This window comes from Mesoplodon bidens, assembly GCF_964165515.1.
Source record: "Mesoplodon bidens genome assembly, chromosome: 5".
NCBI classification, from domain to species: Eukaryota; Metazoa; Chordata; class Mammalia; order Artiodactyla; family Ziphiidae; genus Mesoplodon; species Mesoplodon bidens.
The window spans coordinates 18,770,214-18,793,421 of record NC_138161.1 but is presented as its reverse complement, the minus strand read 5'-3'; the positions used below and the strand labels follow the sequence as shown (position 1 = coordinate 18,793,421).

Here is a 23,208-nt window from a genome sequence, read left to right as displayed (position 1 = left end):
AGAAGATGAGCTTACTTCCACCTGTGCAGACCCCTGTCTATTGTAATCTCATCCCTTGGAGAGCTGTCACCTTGTGTCTCTCTGTTTTTCTTCCAAAGATCTCATTGAAAAAGCCTTCTTGTATTATTCTACATAAAATTGCCCTCAATCTCCTTCTGACCCCAGCAAGTAAATGGTTTATAACTCCTCTTAAGAGACGTAGAACATAGAACAATAGTAGCCCTAAAGGAAAAGAAATTAAGATAGCTAACAAAATATGCTAAATTACAAATGGCTGCTTGTAATTATACAAACTTACCCTAAAACAAGGGCAATGTGATTAATAGAAGAGGCTGTAAGGAAAAGTTCAGGCTTTTGAATTATGAATACAAGAGCAAACGGAACACAGACCACATTAGGAACTTCCAAGATGCAGACCAAATGGAGACAACTGGCATGAGTGGAGATTCTACATAGTTCTGTATTCCTCTGTGACTTGCCATGTTCATGACTTAGTATATTTTCTGTTCCACTGCTCTTAAGAGAAGGCACCAAACATTTATTGGCTGGGAAAATTGTTGATGAACCAAAGCATCTTCCACATTGTACTATTTCCATTCTGCTAATGTCTTATTAACTCATTCATTTCACAGAAGTATGCATATGGCAGAACAGACTACATTTCTATACTGGAGTAACTTTGGTCCATTTTGTTGGTAGGTCTAGCACACCCATCCTTTATGTTAACCATTTTTGTTTTTCTTCTTTTTTGGAAAACCAACGAGATTAGCAAATTGTAGCTGTTATCTGTTGTTCCTAAGTTACATTAAGATCTACAGAACCCTCTTCTGGAAGACAAATTAAACAAAAGCGAAAGGTGGAAATGATTTTTGCTGACTTTTGTGTGAAAGCTCTGATGCAAAAATTGTGCTTGCATAGTGGTTATTGAAATACTAGAGAAAGAAAGTGCCTGCAGAATGTTCTGAAAATTAGGTGTTTGAATGAGTCCTCAACATCACGCCAGCTCATCATTTGTACCTGCAACAGAAGTGAGCACAAAATCTTTCCTCTTTTTAAGCAGGTCAAGCTCACAGAACCGGATGTGTATTTTAAGCTAAACTCTCTTTGCTGCCAAAATAGAGTATTTTAAATGGCTCCATTGATTGATAAAAGGGAAATCTCACCAGCAGATGGCTGAAGAAAATAAGGTGGCAACTTAGAAAGTTGTTTGCCATTACCTTGAGCTGAGAATAAAGAGAGTAGTGGAAAATCTTTCGGCTATTTTTATCACTTTGTGTCCTGAATTTCATTCTCCTTGCTTACTACACCAAATCAATGTAAGCCTTTGAAAAGGAAAAACTCATCAGTGAATTAGGCTAGATCTGAAAATGACTTTTTTAAATTATGAGTTATCATTCTAGGTACATTTATCTCATTTTATCAAATAGCTTATATGGTAATTGAGGAAAACGGTCTTGTGTGTGTGTGTGTGTGTGTGTGTGTGTCCTCCATGTCACTTACTATGGGGATTTGTACCTTAATAATGTGGCCAAACAAATAATTGTGGGAGAGGTTATTGGTGCAAAGAGCATGTTAGGGCACTGAATTGCATGACCAAATTCTATGTTTAACTGAGTTATATGGGGCCACTGCCCATGGTGTGAGATTTGACTTTCACCTTTCAGTCTGGTGGCCAATAGGTAGGAAAAAACTTAAGCATAGACTAACATGTCTTTCCCCTCTTCTGCCCCACTTTCTGCTCCATGCACCTGGTTCCTGAATATCTTAAATTCAACTGCTCAGGGGAAGAACATTGAGTAATTCTGCGGGCAAATTAGAATTACCGTTGGAATCTGAAATTAGCATATTATATAGAACTACTTGAGAAAGGAGGGTGAAAAAAAGGATGAAAATATAAAGTTGGAAATGTCTGTGGTTAACCACATAATCCGAGTCTTCTAGCAAGTAAGCTATTTCCTGAGAGAAATGTAGTTACTTTGGAAGCGGTCTGAACTTTTAAAGCCACTGATGTACCATGTAGTATTTAAAATAGAGTGACTTACAAAAGGCTACCAAGAGGGTGGCCTGGGTGCTCCGAGGTTTCTCCAAAACACCCCGTGTATTCCTGAAGAGCACATGAAATATTTGGAGGGCTTGGCTCACCAAGCATGTCTATCCCAAATATAATTTATGAGGCATCGTTTTCTACTCATTAGCTTAAATACTTTCACAAAATTTTACTTACGTGATATAATTGAGGAAGAGATATGAATTCAAATGTATTCAGAATCCCATCTTTTTCCATTTTATATGTTACACATCAGAGGTTGGCGAACTATGCCTACAGAACAAATTTGGCCCACTGTTTCATAAATAAAGTTTTATTAGAACACCACCATGCCCATTCATCTCTGTATTGTCTATTGCTGTTTTCATGCTACAACAGCACTGTTGAGTAGTTGTGACAGAGATGGTATGACGCACAAAACCTATTTACTATTTGGCTCTTTACAGAAAAAGTTGGCCAACCACTGGTGTATATTATTACATTAGTAACAAACCTATCTATCAGCAAAGATATAACAGATTTCTTTCTTTGTAGCAATCACATACCCCAAGGATACATAAAATAATTTCATTAGAATGAAATCATACTTCCAAAGAATTGAAGAAAATATTCTCTCTTCAGATTCAATATCTGTTCCATTGACAGATGAATGGATAAAGAAGATGTGGCACATATATACAATGGAATATTACACAGCCATAAAGAGAAATGAAACTGAGTTATTTGTAGTGAGGTGAATGGACCTACAGTCTGTCATACAGAGTGAAGTAAGTCAGAAAGAGAAAGACAAATACCGTATGCTAACACATATATATGGAACCTAAAAAAAAAAAAAAAAGGTGCTGAAGAACCTAGGGGCAGGACAGGAAAAAAGACGCAGATGTAGAGAATGGACTTGAGGACACGGGGAGGGGGAAGGGTAAGCTGGGACAAAGTGAGAGAGTGGCATGGACATATATACACTACCAAATGTAAAATAGATAGCTAGTGGGAAGCAGCCACATAGCATAGGGAGATCAGCTCGGTGCTTTGTGACCACCTAGAGGGGTGGGATGGGGAGTGTGGGAGGGAGACGCAAGAGGGAGGAGATATGGGGATATATGTATATGTATAGCTGATTGACTTTGTTAAAAAGCAGAAATTAACACATTATTGTAAAGCAGTTATACTCCAATAAAGATGTTTTAACAAAATGTATGCAATGAAACATTTTTATCAGTGTTAAAAAGGTAATAAACCAGACATTTTTAAAACAAAACAAACAAAAATTCAAAATCTGTGTTTCAGATTTCCTACCCAGGAATTAATTCCCATTAAAAAAAATAGACACATGTTCAAAAAGTGTCCTTTTATTATTTCCTAGTAACATATATTGTATAAATACTCTATTTTTATATGACCTTTTACAAAAGCGATATAACTTAAAAGTTTTATCATTAGAAAGAAATGTATAAAAATAAATATGTTATTATAGGCATTTATTACAAACTATAGTCCTTCTTAGAAGGAACACACAGACCAATACTTATAAAGTACATAGAATTTATAGTAACATATTTTACTATATACATATGGAAAAAAGTCATTTTCTTTCATAGTAGAAGAGCTGAACAGACATTCACCAGGATATGACTGTCGGACCAGCTGCTGGGGATGGACCCGCTACCCCTCAGTAGCCTCCCCACCGTGAGATGTGTGTTCTCAATGTCCCCAAACACTGGGGACCCCATTGTACACACCCCGTTCTTGTTCTGGCATTACATTCTTTTTGTGTGATCTTACTTTTTTCAGACACAAACTGTGTTTTTTTTTTTTTTTCCACATCCACATTCCTTAAGTAGGCTTACATCAGGAGGAAAGAAATGTAGGAGGTACCCAGATCAACAGGCCTCCCCTAGCTTTTACCAGCATCTGATACATCACTGCTTTTCTTCCCCTTGTAGACTTAATGCTGTTTTTTTACAAATACATGGAATTGTTTCTTTGTCAAAATGAATTCACAAATAAAGACACAATAACAGCACAAGAAAGGAAAGATGGAGTCATTTGAGTCACTGGACGTTGCTAAGCATTTCTCATGCTGGACAGTCCTGAATTCTTAACTCTCAACAGAAGAGATGGCATAAACATTCTCTGAAACCACAGCAGTTAGGAACAGTGATGGTCAAAGATCCTATGTGTATTCCTTTCTCCCTCCATAGGTAGTGAGGTAAAGTAAGCCACATCTTAAACCAAAAATCTCATCTTCCTCCTGCTTTTCATTTCCCAACCTCCATGATACAAAGTATTTCATCAGTACCAGGAAACAGGGATTGTAATATTTCTTACACTTACTTTGACAATTGTTTCTATTTTTGTAAAAACTTGTCATAGACTTAACAAAAGAAATAATAACGCCCTGGGGCTTTCTCATGCTATCTTATTGGTCTGCTATTAATGATCCTCATAAACTACCCTATCAATTTTGTAACTGGAAGGCAGTTCTGATGATCAAACTTCTTTTCTACCTACCTGTACCTCCCAACTCATCGGCACACCTCATTGATCACCGGCAAGGTGCACTGGATTCCTTCAGCCTTCTTGATTTCAGTGCATCAGCCCTTCCCCACTGCCTTTTTCCCTCAACACTGCCCCTGCTTAACTGCATTCTGCCATTGTGCAAAAGTCTATGTAATGTTTAGGTTTCTTTAAAGGATCGCAGCTCTCGTGAGACAACACACCCCCATCATGGGACAGACACTGCAAGGTTCTCTTTTTGTAACCCTTCCCGCAAGTCTTGGAACATGGCGACCAATCCCCCAGCTGCCAGAGGGGGCAAGGCAGGTCCGCACAAGGTCTGGTGCTGGCCGGCTTCACTTCCTTTGCACACTCTGAAGCCGGCTGCCCATTGATGTCTCGGCACTCCACCAGCCTTCTCTGCACACCCTGTCCACATGACTTGGAACATTCGCCCCACTCTTCAATGACCCATTCGGAGAAAGTAGGGATGGCGTTGAAAGATTCCTTCTTCTTCTTCACGAAATAGGTGTATTTAATTTTCGGTCGAAGGGCATTGCCCACTGTCAGGACTTGGATGGTTAAGGGCTCCTTGAGAGGGCTAAAGCTTCTAATTCTTTCCAATGCTGCAGAGGAGCCACTGTATCTCAAGACACTACCTTTGTACGTGATGTCTTGCTCTAAAGTGGACAAAGTGAAGTCGCCATTCAGGATATATGTGCCATCGGCAGCTTTGATGGCAAGGTAGCTTCCATTATTTCTGGATCCCCTCTGATTCCGTTGTTTCACTTCAATGTTTGTGGCTCCGGTTGGAATTGTGACAATATCGTGGTAGCCAGGTCTGCAGACAAGGAAAACAGATATAAAAATCTCTCATTCACCAGCTAATCATATAATCAATACTTAGCTTGAAACACCAGGTAATCATTTAAGAATGTAATTTTTACCAGACCTGTAAAAAGTTACATCGAAATGATAAGACCTTTGGGAGTATGGCATTTTAACACTTACTTTGCCCTAGTAACTGATCCTGATATTTTCTTGCATGTAGATCCATTTCCTCCACAAATGCCACATTTATCGAACTTCTTTTTGGAGTCTATGATGCGATCACAACCAGCTTTTACACACTGTCCTTGCACGCAGACAGAGGTGGAATCTGGGCTACAAGGAGTGCCATCTACCACCTGAAAAAGGAAGGGCACGTACCTGGTGTCACACATTAACAAGGGCAAGAGATGATGCTAGGATAGTTCTGAAAGTTTTCTTCATTACCATTACATCTTTGCTTTCCTGACTATCAAAATTAAAATAGTACTCTATAACACGGCACACACTACCCTTCTCTTTGGCTTTTTTTCCATCTGAAAATATTATAAATATTTTGATTATTTGTATCCTATCTCACTTTTAGCTAAGGTCAAAAAAGCAGAGCTTTTTGTCAATTTGTTTACTGCTGTATCCCCAGTATCTAGAATACTACCTGGCAATAACAGGTGCTGAATAAATCACTTGAATGTTGAATCTGCAACTGAAGACTGTTTTCATAGCCCACAGTGATAATGACACATGATAATTTCAACCAAATTCAATTCCATTTTCTACCTCAGAGCCAGATTCATCTCCTCAGCAAAACAATGCTTCCATTAGTTCAGTATATGTTCTCAAACACAAGAGCTCTCAATGCTCAGACTTTCATTTTAATAAGCCCATTTGCACATACTACTGCTAGTCACCCAGTGACAAGTACTTTGGGCCACACCTGAACTATTTTCCAAAACCACTGGATGGTTTCCATGTTAACACATACTTTACCTAACCATGGGTAAAGGGCTTTTCTTCACATATAGGAGTAATAATAAACCATTGCAAGAATCATAAGCACTGGATTCAAGCTTCATTCATAACCCAAAACAGCACCAAACTCAAAGCAAGCAGTTGCCAATGTATCTAGAAGCAAAGCAGTTCTAACCTGAAATTGAACACGTTAATATATAAATTAGGGCTTCCCTGGTGGCGCAGTGGTTAAGAATCTGCCTGAAAATGCAGGGGACATGGGTTTGAGCCCTGGTCCGGGAAGATCCCACATGCCGCAGAGCAACTAAACTCGTGTGCCACAACTACTGAGCCTGCACTCTAGAGCCTGCGAGCCACAACTACTGAAACCCGCATGCCACAACTACTGAAGTTCTCACACCTAGAGCCCGTGCTTCGCAATAAGAAAAGCCACTGCAATGAGAAACCCACGCACTGCAACGAAGAGTAGCCCCTGCTCGCTGCAACTAGAGGAAGCCCGTGCACAGCAACAGAGACCCAATGCAGCCATAAATAATAAATAAATTAAAAGCTCAGCTTTTTTTTAATATATATATATATATATATATATATATAAATTAAAGAAAGTACAACAGAGCTGGAATGAAAAGGGAGCAAGCTAAGGCCTTGTTTCTTAGGCAAAAAGTCTGAAGAAAAGTCACTACCTTGGGCTGCAAAACGAAGAAGTAACCAATGCCTTTGGCTTGACAGATGAGCTTGCACCTGTCCTTGGGTGAGACTCCTGCGTACTTGGGTGTCCACTCCACCGCGGGCCCGCTCCCAAAGGAAGCTTTGGAGAATTCATTGTGTGCCTCACACTGTTCCTCTCTAAAGGTTTTTCCTGGAAATAGAAGGAGACGATGGTGTTATCTGTTTCCGGTCTTCAACCACCCGTTTGCAGCGCATCCTTTTCACCTTCTCTCTACTCACCATTATTCTCTGGACAGTCCTCAATACTGCAGGACCTGTAGCGCACGCGCTTGCCCTCGCAGTACTTCCCTCCATTCTTTGGGACCGGGTTGTCACACTCCCTCATTGTATACTGAACTCCTCCACCACACGTTCTTGAACAGTCTCCCCAGGGCCCCCACGGCCCCCAGCTTCCATGAACAGGAGTCTAAATGGAGACAGAAATGATCAGCGTTAGAAACCTCTACGGAGACCTTTTCAGGAAATAGAAGAGAAAGACATGGGACAAAGAATCAATAATACGACTCTATCCTGTATCCCTGCGAGAGCCCACAGGTCAGGATGCTAACGTGGTATCTAATGTTTTAGCATCACTTGGTCTCTTTCAATTCTGAATTTTAAAGGAGCGTGTGTTGCAGTGGAAAACTCACATCAAAATGCTTCTTGTCAGTCTTGTTCACACACTTGCCGTTGACACACCATTTCCCTTCTCCACAGCTGGTGCCGTCGGCCCAGGGGAAGTGTTTGGTCTGGCACACCAGCAATCCGCCAGAGGTGCCTGTGCACCAGAGGGTCGTGCACGTGCTGGCCGCATCCGGGCAGTGTTTGGACTCATCCCCAAATGTAAACTGGCACTGCCGGTTGGCATCGTACAAGGTCCCGGGGAGATCAGAGGGGAGCTGTATGGGGCTCTGGGGCTTGTCCATCAAACATTCGCCTGCAAGGAAAAATGCCAATGAATATTAAGAAATAGCAAATTAAAGCATGCAGTGGGTAGATCAGTTTCAGAAAATACTTACCAAAAGCAATAATATATAGCGAAGCGATTTGAAAGCTGAAGAGTTTGGGGGGAGAATGTCAGAGAGATTTAAACTATCATTAAGATATTATTCTCAATGGGATATTTCTGCATTAACAATGACAGGAAATCATTGTTCTGCTAAAAACTTAAGTTAATGTACTCTGGGAGCTACCTGACCAGAAGCACTATCTTTTACTGGAAATTAAGATCTAAAAATGCATGCGGTTGACAATGAAAGTCATTTTGAAGGAGGGAAAATAAAAAGGACAGAAAAGAAAGAAAGAACTGGTTTCACTAGTACCCTACATGTGGATGGTTGGATAACATCTAGAAAGAGTAGCTGGAGCATCTTACCATGACCATTATCCAGAAATGATGTAATCATGTAAGCACTGCAAGGAGACCAGGGCTGGCTGCGGTCCAAATTGGAAAGCATTGACGCCATCATGTGGGAATCCCGGTTGACACCATTAATGCTGGCACATTGCTTTGCATCATCATGTGGCATGTTAAACACGTGGCCTATGAAGACATCCGAAACCCACATTAAAATACAGGTCATTTGCAGCATTTTTTTTCCCCAACAGGGATTCATTTGTCTCAAAGTGATATTTCTAGAGGAAGAAATGTGTTTGGGAGATAATCTATTTTAGAGACAATGTCTACTTTTCACAGGGTGTAAACAAACATGTAAATTTCCAAATGTGTCCATAGCTCCTACTATCTTATTTTGCATTCTAACAAAAATGACCATGTTGAGAAGAGTGGAAAACTATTTTCTGCAGTTTCTAGGGAGATTTGGCACCTTAAAAGAGCAATATAACCTGCAGACTCTCCCTCTTAAATTAATACATAATTTATCAATTTGAATTCATGAATTGGGCTAACTCTCACTCTAAAACAGACTCACCTAATTCGTGGGTTGTGGTGAAGGCAGCTTGTAAGCCATCATCTTCTATGACCGAGCAGCTTCTGCTGGGATCACACACAGTTCCAACATCTGCCATCCCAAGAGTATCACATGTCTGGGCGCCACACAGGTCCTACAAGGAGCAAAGGTATGTCCGTATTAACAGAGACAGAGCACGAACCTTGTGATCTAACTTTTTGGCAGGGTGTAACTTCACATGTGCTTTAGGGCATCTACATTCATTGTTGTTGAGCCGTTCTTTTAGGAGTACTTTGTGTGACTTTAAGATTTTCCCCAATGCTATTCAAATAAGACTGTGAAACTTGAGATATTAAAATATTAAAAGGAATAAGGAAGATTAATCATGGTAGCCAATTAAAAAATATAAGTGCAAAAATATTGGTAAAATGCCTTACATACGTTTGCTTATTACAAAACTGATTCGCAAGAGAATACTCTCATCATTGGCAATGTCTTCTTCTCACCTGTCTGGTGAAAAGAATCGCAGTGTCATAGTGATCTGCATCCCGGTCACTGGGCGGGTTGTGCTGCTTTTGCCAGTTGCAGAAGTTCCGCAGGGTGAGGGCAGCGTTGGAAGTCACTTCTGGCCCCTTCTGCTCCTCATAGATGACCAGGATCTTCACTACCACCAGGCTAACTGAATTCCGAATGCTGGGGTGTTTGTATAACCGGGCCGCCACCGAGAACAAGGTGAGAAGGTAGTGCTTTAGCCCACTGCCGTGGAACTCTGCCATGGACTGGTCGGCCACAAGCATAGTTTCCACATAGCGGGGGCTGGACACAAATCGCTTCTTTCTTAGGCTTCTAGTTCCTGTAAAGACACAAGGAAGATAGTTTGTTCAGGGGCAGTTTAGCCAAGGATAGCTACCTTCCCAGAGTATATAAAGAAAGCCTAACCAGTCAAAGAAAATAATACAAAAATACACCCGGAGCAACAATAACAAAAATATTTGCATTTCTTTTCACCGAAAATGTTATTTTTAAAGTTTTCTCCTTTACTGTAAATAAAAAAGGCCATGTGCTCCTCTGAGGGGTGTCAGGTCAGGCTTTTTTTTTTTTTTTTTTTTTGAGCAGGATTTCTTTTGTCCTCTCTGAGATCATACAATCTGAAAAAGGCAGTGTGCGCAACCATTCTCCCCAGCTGTAGTAAAATCTTGGAGCAAGGGGGGCAGGCAGAGCCCCTGAGTCACTCTTTCACAGGCCAGGAATCAAATCCTGAATGAGATCATCGGGCTCCACGTGGAAGGCCCAGGACTGGGCTGTGGCCTCTGCCGAGGGGCCGGGCCTGAAGGAATCTCAGCCTGCACTGCACTGCTCGCTCGTTCCACGGGTCCCTGCGGTGGTCTGCTCTTGCCAAATCCGGGCACAAGGACCACCCAGTCTGCCAAGCAGCCGACTGCCCCACTCCCACCGCCCCAGGGAAATAAGTTCCTGCTTCGGACCACGGGGCCACGGCTGATTGTTTCGAAAAGAGCCCTCTGACTCCTGACTGAGACCCAGCCCCCAGGGACGTTCTACACTGGGCTCTGACCACGTAACCGCTTCAAGGAGCGGACGTACAGGGGTGAAGAGGAACATTTTACAAGCCACGTGAGAAAGTTCAAAAAAGAAACAAGGCACCCCAGTGAGTGACAGAATGAAAAGAACTAGACAGGAAGCACTGCACACAACCGAGAGAAACAGGGGAAGGCGGAGCAGGAAGGATCACCGGTGACTAACTTTCAACAGTGCTTCCGAGCAGAATTATGGCCGCGAGAGGGAGCGCAAAGTGGGAGGCTGGTGGGAGGCGCGGAGAGGCGGGGCGAGCCGGGCAGAGACCTCCCAAGCAGGTTCTGCAGAGGGGCCCCGCCACCGCCAGCCGGTCGGGGTCAGACTCTTAAAGGGGGGAAGGGAACTGAGGCCAGTAGAACAGGGATCGTAGCGCAGCTGTCCAGGCTCGCGGGCTGCACATTCTGAGGTCACTATCCCTCCTCCCCCCTCCATCTCTGCCCTCCTCTGGGCTCAGGGTGCGCGAACAGGCAGCGGTTACAAAACTAAGCGCGAAGCTGCAACTCGACCAAAGGACACGTGCACAATTGTTAAAAAGAAATGAACAAGGTGGAAAGAAGTCGCACAAGCTCACATTCAACTAAAGTGGGAGGCATTGGGTTACCAGCTCTCCCTTCCGGATCAACGCTTCTCCTTAGCAGAAACATCATTGATAACGTCTGTCCTGTCTTAATCATTTATTATTAGGGCAAATGGAATTAACTGCTCCAGCAGGCTTTGGTTAGTTCACCAACCCAAACCTTAAGCCGCATTCCCTCCACACCACGTCTCCGTCCTGTCCGCAGACATAGGCTCGCGTCTGCGAACAGGGCTCTACCCTCAAGTCGCGCAGCACAGAGAAGGTAGGGAGAGGGAGATGAATGGAGAGACAAGTGGGAACCACTCTTCTGGGAATGATACCTGTTGGCTGTCCCGTGCGCTGTGTCGCTCGGTCCCGCGATGGCCCCTCCGCCGTGGCGTGTTCGTCCTCCGACCCCGCTACCCCCGCGAGCTGCGTCTCGTCGTCCAGGACCCCGCACCTGGCGCCGCCGCCACCCCGCCGCCTCCGCCGCAAGAGATGGAACTGGGGCCGCGCCGGAGGCTCCTCCCCGGCTGCGGCGGCGGGCGCGGGCTGGATGAAGTACTCCTCGCCCTGCAGGTAGAAGGCGCCGCGCACGCCCTCGCAGAGGCTGAGAGCGGCGGCGGAGCTGGGGTCGCCGTTCACCGTGCCAGAGTAGAAGCAGTGCGCCAGGTCGCCAACGGGATCAGAACGCGACGCGTCGGGCCCGGATCTGCGCCCCACCGTCTGGAGCGTGAAGCCGGGGGCCAGGAAGCCGCGGTCCGGCTGCAGCTCCAGCAGCAGCTGCCGGCCGAAGGCGTCCAGGCGGAGGTGCGTGGTCCTGTGTCCTGGGTCGCGCTCCGGTGCCAGGAGCACCAGCTCCTCCTCCTCCTCGGTGGGGCGCCCGCGCACGCCCGGCACGACCAGCAGCGCTGAGGCCGCGGCGAGCAGCAGCCGCAGCAGCACGGGCGCAGGCTGCGAGCCTCGAGACCGTCGCGCCGTGTTCCCCATGTCGCCTCCTGCCGTGCGCCTTCTGAACCCCGCGGGGACCGCTCGCGGCACCCGAGTCCCGGGAGGCACCGCGCGCCGCCGCGCACTGAGCGAAGGGGCTATTGTTCGGGTCCGGAGCGCAGAGCCTAGCTGGCCTGCCTCGGGATTGTTAAAATTAACAATTGCTATGATTCTTGGAAAGTGCGCGCAGAGCCAGCCGCAGATGGGGCTCCCGGAGTCACTAGAGAGGAGACGCTGCAGTTCTGCCGGCGCGCGGGAAGTTTTTCTTCTAGCGAACAGCTGGAGGCACCGCGCAGCAGGCTCTGGCGGGGTGGCTGATGCGGAGACACGGAGCGCCCTGGGACGCCTCCGGGAGAGGGACGACGGGCCACACGAGGATCGGCGCCTGGAGCTCCTCACTTCGGCCTCCGCCTCGGTCGCGGTGCACCTCGCTCTGCGCTGGGCTCTGTCCTCTCGGCCCTACTGCGCGCCCTGGCTATGCAAAGGCCCCAGGCTCTGAGCCGCTTTCCAGCGAGTGCAAGAACGGGGCAGCCCGGGCCGCCTTTTTATAGTCTTTGAATATGTCTCCGCCCACCCCCCCTTACCCCCTTTCTCCTCCCTCTTGGCCGCCTTTCTATCCCCGGGACGCCGCCCCCTGAACTCAGTCGGAGCGAAACCGCGTTCTGCGCCGCGGGCCCGGGCGGGGGAGGGGGCGGCCTCCGCTCTGGCTCGGCGCCACTGGCTCGTCAGTCTGGGGGCGGAAGGCGCAGGAGAGGCGCTGTGAGCAGCACTTTGTACGTCTGGGGCTGCTGCTGGGAGAAGGTACTCCCTGCCACCGCGCTCTCCCCCCGCCGCCTTCCCGGACTACCGTCCCTTCCCGCCGCCCCTTTCTTGCGGGAGCGCAGTTCGCGCGTGGGACTGAAGTTTCCAGAAGGGACGGTCGGGGTGGAGAGCGGAGTCCTTTCTCCAAGATTTCCCTGCCGGGGGGCTGTCCCTGCGCCGGCCCCCTCTCTCACCGCATCCCACCCCCGCCAGCGCCCGCCTCTTCAATCTGGGAGATGAGCCAGGGCTCCCCTTTCTAGAAAAATACCCCACTCCACCTCTCCATCTCCCTGGCCTGCCACAGGCCGGTTTGCTGTAGCGTGCTCTCTCTTCGCCCCAACTTTTCTCGGGAAACCTTGATAGGGCCAGCGCGTCCCCTAGAAAGCGTGCCTGCGTGAGGAAGCCAGGAGACACTTTCCAGGCCATTGACTTTAAAATGGGTTTGCATTTTAAACCTTCGCCCTTCCCCCTTCCACCATCTTTCCACCACCCACCCCCCCCGCCTTCGGCCCCAGCCTTAGAGACTTCTCAGTGGGAACCCGGGTTCACACTTCCGGAATAGGTGATCTGGAACGCGCGGTTCAATTTCCCAGAGCCTAGGGAGGGAACTGCGCATTCTCTTCATTCGAGAAATAATCAACTCCCACCCAGTTTGCCTTCTTCCACCTACTAGCAGCTGCAGGACGTAGGCCAGGTCTGGCACAAACGTCAAGGAACCCCACTTTTGCACCCAGGGAGCGGCAGCATCGCTGGGACTACAAAGTGTACAGTGGGGAAATTATGCAGTCGGTTTCCTTCCCCGACCCCTCCTTCCTCTTCCCCGAGGAAGGGAAAAGGCTGCCTCCGCGTTAGGAAAGCGAGAAACGTTGAGCTTTTCCACCTAGATAGGTCCCTAAGCAAAAGCTGAGCAGCTCTTCCATCGAAAAAGAGGGAGGGGTTCAATGACACAGAGGAAGGAAATGTTTCATAACGTTTCCCCAGGCGGAAAACCACGGGGACAATGGTGAGAACGACCGCCCCAAACCCGGGGCAGACCCGTGTCCCTCACACTCGCGCGCTCCCACTTCCTCGCCCGGCCCTGTCTCCTGCCTCGCCGCTCCCGCCCCTCAGTTTTCACCAAGTTTGATCTCGTCCCTTTCATTACTCCTCCCCAGATCTTCCCAACTTCATTCTGTTCTAGCCCAAAGCGTCCCCTGCAAGTCCTCCAACGAGTCCTTCTTACAACTTTTGCTTTCAGAAAACCTCTCCAACTTCCTCTTTTCTCTCGGAGTTCTAGGTCGCCTACTTGAAAAACAAAAACAAAATCTTTGCTTCCCACTCTTTAGGAAAGATCAAATCAGAAAGAATGGCACAGAGAAGCAAAGCATTTAAAACAACCCCTGGTCCCCATACACTTAGGCGTGGATGCTTTCTTAAGAGTCATTGTCATAGATAAATGTTGAATGAATAACCCAGAAATTACATATATTTTAACAGCAGGTTAAAGTAACTCAATGACCAGTTTTTTTCTTTGCTCTTCCATTCTCCCACCATCTAACTATTTGACCCTGTTTCTGGCCACCCCCTTTCACCCAGTCTCTCACCCCATTCCATTATTCCTTCAAATTTAATATTGACATACACATTAATGAGTGGCCCCATTCATTTCTATACTGTCTAGCCTAACTCATTCTGCTGTTCTTTGAACTAAGAGTTATTCCTCTTTGCTTTCACAGGTTTCATTTCCCAAATATCCCTACTCAGTTTGATTTCCAGACCTTTTTTTTTGTTTGTTTTACATACATTTCCCCCCTCTGTTACAGTATTTATTTATTTATTTATTTCATTTCATTTGTTCTTTCTCTCCAGCTAGATGAAAGATGACATTCTTAGGGGAACATTTGAGGAAAAGTCACTTTACACTTACAAGATCTTGACTATGGAATCATGGAAACACGACGACAAAGCCATCAATAAATTTTCACATCTCTTGCTCAGAAGAGGGCTCTGGAAACAACACACGGTGACCAGCAGTTGGGGCCTCAGACTGGCTTTGAGATGGAGATTTCAAACACTTGAGGTGGCCCAGGGTCTGAGAGGCTTAACACATCCATAAGTGAAAATGTGATTCTCTTGAATTGGTACAGGTTGGGAAATTCAAAAGACCAGCAGAAAATGTGTAGTTTTCTAAAAACTCATGTAATGCATTCCAATCTGTCAACTCCCCTACATAAACTTTAGCTTTTAAAATGTATTAATACAAGTTTGGCCTTTAGTTCATTTCCATCTCCAGTGCATTCTGATTGGAGTTTGTTTAATTCAAGGCATACATTGCTAATCTTGAATGGCTTACTTCAACTCTATTATAATTTTTACGTATTTCATGTTGTATATCCAAATAGAGCTGAAAAAAAACAGAGAGCTAAAGGCAAAAGTGGCCAGGAACATGGCTTTTTTTATTCACTGGGTTTTTTTCCAGATTTCTGTTCTTTTGCATAATGATTCCAATCTGTTGTGCACCTGTAGTTCTGGGAAATGATTCTTTTTTAATCACTTCAACAGAGGCATGGATGTAGGAGTTGCCAATTACTAAGCTTGAAAAACTTCATCCATGCTCAGAAGAACATTTAATCTACTTACTTTTTTTTTTTTTAAAGATCGGCACTCTTTACGCATTTGTGGTAACACACAACTATATACACATAACATATATGTATATTTATAAAGAAAATAGTGAATTGAAAAAATAACTCGCTGTAGAAACGAGACCAACAGAGCAGAATTTGTGCATGGCACTAGTAAAAGTGACATGAAATATTAGGTCCTTGTAAATAAGTTTCACACTCTCACACTTATAAAATGATTGCCCTTTGATTTAAACATGCATCCAAAAGATCTCATGCTGTTCTAAACTCTGCCATATTTCTGATTTTCTTTTTCTAGACTACATATAAGTTTATATAAATGTAAATCTTGTTATGTTTTAATATACTGACCTTAACCAGTTTTTATTATTTATAGAGATGACCTAATAAAAGTTAAAATATTTGACATAAAAATATTCTTACAACAAACAGTTTGACCTTTTAAAAGGTTTCTTGTCCCCTGTTAACAGAGAAAAGGAAAAGTTTCATACATTTTAAAGACACAATACTGGATTAATAATTCTCGAGAATTCTATACCAAATTAAGTATTCAACAAGTAGCCATGAAATGAGAGAATCTGGTCATATACATGAGCTGTTAGCATTGTTTTAGTGTTAACATTGTGTACAGAAATGATTAATGTACCTATTTCATAAACATGTAATGCTATTTATACATATTTTCATGCCATAGGATTTACCAATTAGACATAGGAAAGCTGTTTAGCATTAGTGCTTCTTCTGGGGGCACATGGCCTAAAATGATGGACAAATGGATATTTTATTTGATTATAAATGAGAAAATAGAAAACATCTCTTTCAAGCAGGTTATAAATCCAGAACTATAACAAATATTGAAAACAGAAAAATGAATGTATATTGCATTTGGACTTACAATTGCTATGATCCCAAAGTCCTGCGTTTGCAGGAGTCTGTCCAATCCACTTCCTTTGCTTGACAGATGTGGAATTGAACCTCAAAGTCGTTGTTATTGCCTAGGATGGTATAGCCAAATTGGGGGCTAAGAAATGACTCTGATTGATAGTTTTTAATCAAATTCCTTTTGGAATTTTAATTACCTAATTGCTTGGTAGGTAAGTATGTTGTCAGACTTGTTATTGCTGTTGTTTCCAATTATTGCATTTAATTTAAATTCCGAGTAGGAGTTTTCTATCAATAAAAAAATCCACCTTAAAAGATTCACAGCCTGTAGTACTTCTTTCTCAATCCACGAGGTGGCGATGGTCTACAGCAAATGATGTAGAGCTCAGGTTTTGTTTTTTTGTTTTTTTTCCCTAATACAGTAGTTCTTCAGGAATTTGCAAAGGTTTCACACTTTTTCAATCATATTTCATAAATTTTTACCAAATCTTAACTTTTGTGTCATAGAAACTATCTTTTAAACGTTGTAACTTAAATGTATTTGCATTCTTAAAATAATAATAAAATGCCTCAGCCGACTTTTTCCATTCATGTAGCTCTATTAGCTTAAACCAAAAATCAATTAAACTTAAGAAAAGAAAGAAAACTACCTCTAAGCTAATACTGTGGATCACTTTTATTCATCATATGAGAGCTTTATGTAATTCAAGTGAAAAAAATCATAGACTTTACAATTCACTAAAACAAATTAGAATTCATTCATTAAATATATTTATTAAGTGTTTACATGCTTAGTCTGCATCAATACTTGACTTCAATGCTAAAGTTTAATACTTGACGATCAATGGTAAAGTTAACTCATTTTCTTGGTTAAGAAATTTTCCTTACCACCAACAGAAGAAAACTTAAAGTGCAAAAAAAAAAAAAAGAGACGTGAGAAAATGTTCTACCACCAGGTGGTGACAAAAGATAAAATTTAAAATGGCTCTTAAGTGCGTGTACTTGTAAATGTTTGGCTGCTCTCAATAAAAGTGACTTCCTAGAGTCATGTGAATTTAAAACCGTATTCTGGGGATAACTTAAAATGAATTAACACAATATCTTTAGTTTAATAAAATCTAAAATTGGAAGTGGACACTTTTAGTCAGCAGGAGGCACATGAGACCACAGAAGAAGAAATTTGAAACAAAATTTCCCCCCACTCAGCTCACAACATATTGATTAGTTGATTGAGAGAGGAACTGGCCCTCCCCCCACCTCCCTTCCCTCCATAATGCAGCTGTTTGAACAGAGGCTGGAAGTCAATTTTCCAGATACTTTGGAAGTGATTATTGCAAATGGTAAAGAGCAGAACCTGATGATTTCTAAGCTTCCTCCTTACAAGAAGAATTTAAGACTTCACAAAGCCCCTTTGTATCTTGTGGATAGGGAATGACTGAGTTACTATGCTTTGCAGTCCATTGGCAATCCACTAGGACAACTAGAATGGAGAGCTCAGAATCTCTGACATTTGCATATCTTCAGAATTCAGGGTCATGCTTCTCAATCTTTCTCACCCATAGAAAACTATACTTGCACCTCCTACTTGGGTCAATGGATAAGGATGCCTGCTGTCCAGAATACTGGCTCAGGGAAATTTCTCATCCCAGATAACTCTCAGGCCATCCTGTGAGCTGAGGAGAGAGCTATCTCAGCACACCTGTAACCTGTTGATGGTAGACTAGTATATTCATGCAGTATCTGTTGCGAAGCTGTGACCTAGGCAGTCTCTCTAAGTAATAGGTTGTTGAGAACATGAGATTTGAAAATTGTTCTAGAGAAGCATGATGTCCAAGTGTGGGAAGCCTTCCTATCCCCTGCACTTAATACACTGATGGCTGGGAGGCAAGTCCACACTGAAAATCTGCATTCTCACGTGGCCACATACTTATCTTGTGGCTTCAGGGAATTGTTTTCCCTGAGCCTCAGCGTCCTGCTGTGTAAAAACAACGCAGTGTTCATAGCAACATTATTGACAATAGCCAAGACATGGAAACAACCCAGGTGCTCATCAATAGACGATTGGCTTAAGAAGATGCGGGGTGTGTGTGTGTGTGTGTGTGTGTATGTATGTATATACACACACTGGAATGTTACTCAGCCATAAAAAAGAATGAAATATTGCCATTTGCAGCAACATGGATAGACCTAGAGAATATTATACTTAGTGAAGTTGTCAGACAGTGAAAGCCAAATATCATATGATGTCACTTATATGTGGAATCTAAAAAATAATACAAGTGAATCTGTCTATGAAATCGAAACAGATGCATAAACATAAAAAACAAACTTATGGCTACCAAAAGGGAAAACGGTGGGGGGAGAGATAAATTAGTTTGGGATTAACAGATACAAACTACTATATGTAAAATAGATAAGCAACAAGGTTTTACTATATAGCACAGAGAACTATATTCAATATCTTGTAATAATGTATAATGGAAAAGAACCTGAAAAAATATAATGGAATCACTTTGCTGTACACCTGAAACTAACACAACATTGTTAATCAACTATAGTCCAATATAAAATAAAAAGTTAAAAAAAAATAAATAAAATAAAAATTAAAAAAATAAAACCAAAAAAATCACAATTGAAATATAAGAATACAGCACATTCTTATATATTCATGAAACTGGCCATCTAATAAATTCTATTTCTGTTATCCTGAAAAAAAAATAGATAAGCAGCAAGGTTTTACTGTATAGCAGCGGTCCCCAACATTTTTGGCACCAGGGACAGTTTTCATGGAAGACAATTTTTCCACAGATGGCGGAGGGGATGGTTTCTGGATGATTCAAGTGTATTACATATATTGTGCACCTTATTTCTATTATTACTACGTTGTAATATATAATGAAGTAATTATACAACTCACCATACTGTTGATAGGAGGTGGAGCTCAGGCAGTAATGTGAGTGATGGGGGAGCGGCTGTAAACACAGATGAAGCTTTGCTTGCTGACCCAACGCTCACCTCCTGCTGTGCGGCCCAGTTCCTAACAGGCTGTGGACCAGTACTCATCTGTGGCCCGGGGGTTGGGGACCCCTGCTCTATGGCACAGGGAACTATATTCAATACTTTGTAATAACATATAATGGAAAAGAACCTGAAAATAAAATATAATGGAATCACTTTGCTGTACACCTGAAACTGACACAATATTGTAAATCAACTATACTTCAATTTAGAAAAAAGAGATAACAACAATCCTTGACTTGAAACATTGTTGCAAGAATTAGAGACATGATTGGTGTAGAATTATCAGTGACAAATGGGACTAATGATTATGGGAGACATTGAAAGTGGTGGGGAAGGAATGTCAAAGTGATCAGTGAGACTGCAGGTACTGAACTCTGACCAAGAGTTTTGTCTCATTGCCACAGAACACTCAATTCAGAGATGAGCAGGATGGGTACACATTTTTAAATAAATCAAGCAGGCTAGTCTTATCCATTTACTAAGATCACCTTGATTGTTGAGTGGCACAACAACGCAGAGAAATGGCTGGTGAATGCAGTTTGAGGATGTTTGTGGTGTAATGATGTAGAACAATAAAGGGAAGTCAAAGATCATTGGGGATGTAGGAGAAAAAATAGGGTAAGAAGAACTCAGCCAAAGAGTTTCAAAAGTGCAGGCCAACAGATTAAAAAGAGGATATGCAAGATGGCTTTCCAGGGTTATCAGTTAATGATTTGTCTCAAAACTAAAGTTGTTGAGTTTTGTACAGATTTTGCCTTTTTGCCATTGTTTTTGCATCTGATCAGTGTATAAACCAACTTACTCCAATGGGTGGACAATTCTGAATACCTGTGTCAACATCTTTCTGCCCTCTTCACATTTACTCTGGTCATTGCTGTTCTAAACATTCTCAGGCAGGCATAGCCTCATAGTAATCTCCTTCAGTCACACCCTGTATTTTGAATGCTTTCTCATCTGGGGCTCCTTGAAGCTGCAGAACACAATACTTCAAATGTAACTGGGAAGCTCAGTAGAGTTGATTAATAGCCATGTGGCAGCCCTTGACCAGAATAAGAGTCAGTGATTAAATGGGTCCTTTTCTGTTCCTTGGGAAACAGTAGAGAGGACTGTGATACATGTTTGTTCCAAGAATGTTGATAGAATCAAGCCCCAATTTTCCCTAACAAGGACCAGCTTGAGAACGCACCCTGGCATTGGCTCCTCCTTTCTCTGTATTATTCTTGCCAGGCCCCCTCTCTTTTTTTTTAAAATTTTTTTATTGGAGTATAGTTGTTTTACAATGTTGTGTTAGTTTCTACTGTACAGTGAAGTAGAGTTCCTTGTACTATACAGCAGGTTCTTAGTAGTTATCTATTTTATACATATTAGTGTACATATGTCAATCCCAATCTCCCAATTCGTCCCCCCACCCCACTTTCCCACCTTGGTGTCCATATGTTTGTTCTCTACATCTTTGTCTCTATTTCTGCCTTGCAAACCGGTTCTTCTGTACCATTTTTCTAGATTCCACATATATGAGTTAATATACAATATTTGTTTTTCTCTTTCTGACTTACTTCACTCTGTATGACAGTCTCTAGGTCCATCCATGTCTCTACAAATGACCCAGTTTCATTCCTTTTTATGGCTGAGTAATATTCCATTGTGTATATGTACCACATCTTCTTTATCCATTTGTCTGTCGATGGACATTTAGGTTGCTTCCATAACTTAGCTATTGTAAATAGTGTTGCAATGAACATTGAGGTGCATGTGTCTTTTTTATTTGCTGTACGTGTGCCTCTCACTGTTGTGGCCTCTCCAGTTGTGGAGCACAGGCTCTGGATGCGCAGGCTCAGCAGTCATGGCTCACGGGACCCCAGCCGCTCCACAGCATGTGGAATCTTCCTGGACCGGGGCATGAACCCATGTCCCCTGCATCAGCAGGTGGACTCTCAACGACTGCGCCACCAGGGAAGCCCTATGTGTCTTTTTGAATTGTGGTTTTCTCTTGGTATATGCCCAGGAGTGGGATTGCTGGGTCATATGTTAATTCTATTTTTAGTTTTTTAAGGAATCTCCATCAGACCCCTTCTCTTGTACCTAAATTTACTTATCTGTTACTTCCACTGCCTAAAACCTCAAGGCTGTCTGCACACAAGGTTTTTTTTTCTTTCTTTCTTCCTTTTTTCTCAGGCTCTGCCTCCTGGGCTCAACTGAGTCTAAAATATCAGAGGATCCTCTAGGTGGGACCACTCACTGATCACACAGAGATGAGGGTCCCTTTGTTGGTGGTCAGTAGGTGGAACAGCCCACAGCAGGCAGTGGCATTACAATTGTGAAGACTCTTGTTATGGGATGAGGTGCAGGTTTATGTAGCAGCAGTGGCACTTAAACAGAATGAGGAAAAGAGCAAATTAAAAAGTGTGTAGTTGGATGGCTTTGATAGTTGCTTCAGAGCAGGGGTTGGTGAACTGCGGCCTGAGGGGTTGACCATCTGTTTTTGTGAATAAAGTTTTACTGGAACGTTTGTTTATGTATTGAGTATCATTGTGCTACCAGGCAGAGTTGAGCACACAAGTCCAAAATATTTATTATCTGGCCCTTTACAAAAAAGTTTATTGACCTTGGCTGTAGAAATCTTGAAAAAAAATTTAAAAGAGAAGCTATATATTTTTCTAACTCTTTGTTTCAAGGCCTGTCATGCAAGTCACCTTTATCTTCCGCAGCCAGAGAGCAGACTGTGCTGAAAAATCTGAAAATGCATAATCTTACAGTTGCCTTATTCCAAATCAGGGTCCTCAGAAAAAGTGTGGAAACTGCGACATGAAATGGAGACATTTGGGTGGATGAGCCTGAGAATCTTGAACTCCCAGATTCTCCTGGATCCTCCAGATGTTCAGAGACAGATATCACCCCCTTGCTACAGCAAGACAGCTTCCTTTTGCCTGTAAAGTTCTCAGCAGAGTCAAGAGCTTCTCAAAAGTAATATTGCCCTCCTCAATATCTACCCCATCTCCTTCATTCCCAGTCTCTTATGCAAAGTTCAAAATTGTTCTTGAAGAAATTTTTTGAAGAAAAACTGTCCATGCAAATTATGGTCCCCCAATATTTTCTAAATTGAAAAAAAACCGGCAACAATAGTATCCAAAAGCATTTCACTGATAACAGTAATATTGTCAAATTATATCAATATTTGGTTAAGACAGACTTAGGCAGTATAAAACAGTTTATTATACTGTTGTGAAAATGTTGCCATCACGAACAAAATCTCCATTGTGAAAATGCATACTTGCATTATTTTAAGGTTAATATATGAACTGTTGGAGTATCTGCAGCTAGCTAGCAGGAAATTCTGGTGGTCTGGAAGTGATAGCCAAAACAGAACAGTTCCAGCTGCTGCCCTATATGAGGACTTGGTGGTGCTTGTCAATTATGAAGTAATATCAGTGGGGATGATTCTTGTCAGCTTCTCAAGGAAGTAGTAATGATTCCAGGAAACTTTCTATTTGTCCATTTGGCCTAAGGAGATTGGGCTGGGAGCATACTGAAGGTGTGTATGTGTGTGGGTGTGTGTGCGTGCGCTCATAGGCGGGTAACTCATACTCTGTGTGTCCCCAATTCCCTGTTTTCTGAGCAGTGACTTCCTGCTGTCCCCTGCCAGACTGTACCTTCTCTTTCATGCTGCTTCTAAATTAAGAACTTCGGTCCACTCCAGAGAACTAGGCAGAAGAAGACAGACAATTGTGAATGAGGTTACATCTGAATTCAGATTTTTCTAGGAAAAAATTTAACATTTTTCTG

General features: G+C 43.0%; 1 protein-coding gene across 1 annotated transcript; it reads right to left on the bottom strand.

The window, feature by feature from the left end:
• Window positions 1–3,380: 3,380 nt before the first annotated feature.
• Window positions 3,381–12,098, bottom strand: ADAMTS1 (ADAM metallopeptidase with thrombospondin type 1 motif 1). Its single transcript, XM_081234652.1, has 9 exons — window positions 11,449–12,098; window positions 9,465–9,811; window positions 8,980–9,112; window positions 8,424–8,591; window positions 7,699–7,985; window positions 7,289–7,475; window positions 7,024–7,199; window positions 5,555–5,730; window positions 3,381–5,384 (listed from the first exon to the last, which is right to left on the bottom strand). Exons 1-9 carry the CDS (start codon window positions 12,095–12,097, stop codon window positions 4,685–4,687), a joined length of 2,823 nt encoding a protein of 940 aa, XP_081090778.1. The 5' UTR covers window position 12,098; the 3' UTR covers window positions 3,381–4,684.
• Window positions 12,099–23,208: the final 11,110 nt, after the last annotated feature.

Excerpts from the sequence above, each read along its gene's own strand:
- ADAMTS1 (XM_081234652.1), bottom strand. The coding sequence starts at position 12,097 with ATGGGGAACACGGCGCGACGGTCTCGAGGCTCGCAGCCTGCGCCCGTG. Across the intron at positions 9,113-9,464 it reads CGATTCTTTTCACCAGACAG|GACCTGTGTGGCGCCCAGAC; the intron begins GTGAGAAGAAGA and ends TGCTCCTTGTAG. Across the intron at positions 5,731-7,023 it reads TCTTCGTTTTGCAGCCCAAG|GTGGTAGATGGCACTCCTTG; the intron begins GTAGTGACTTTT and ends TTCCTTTTTCAG.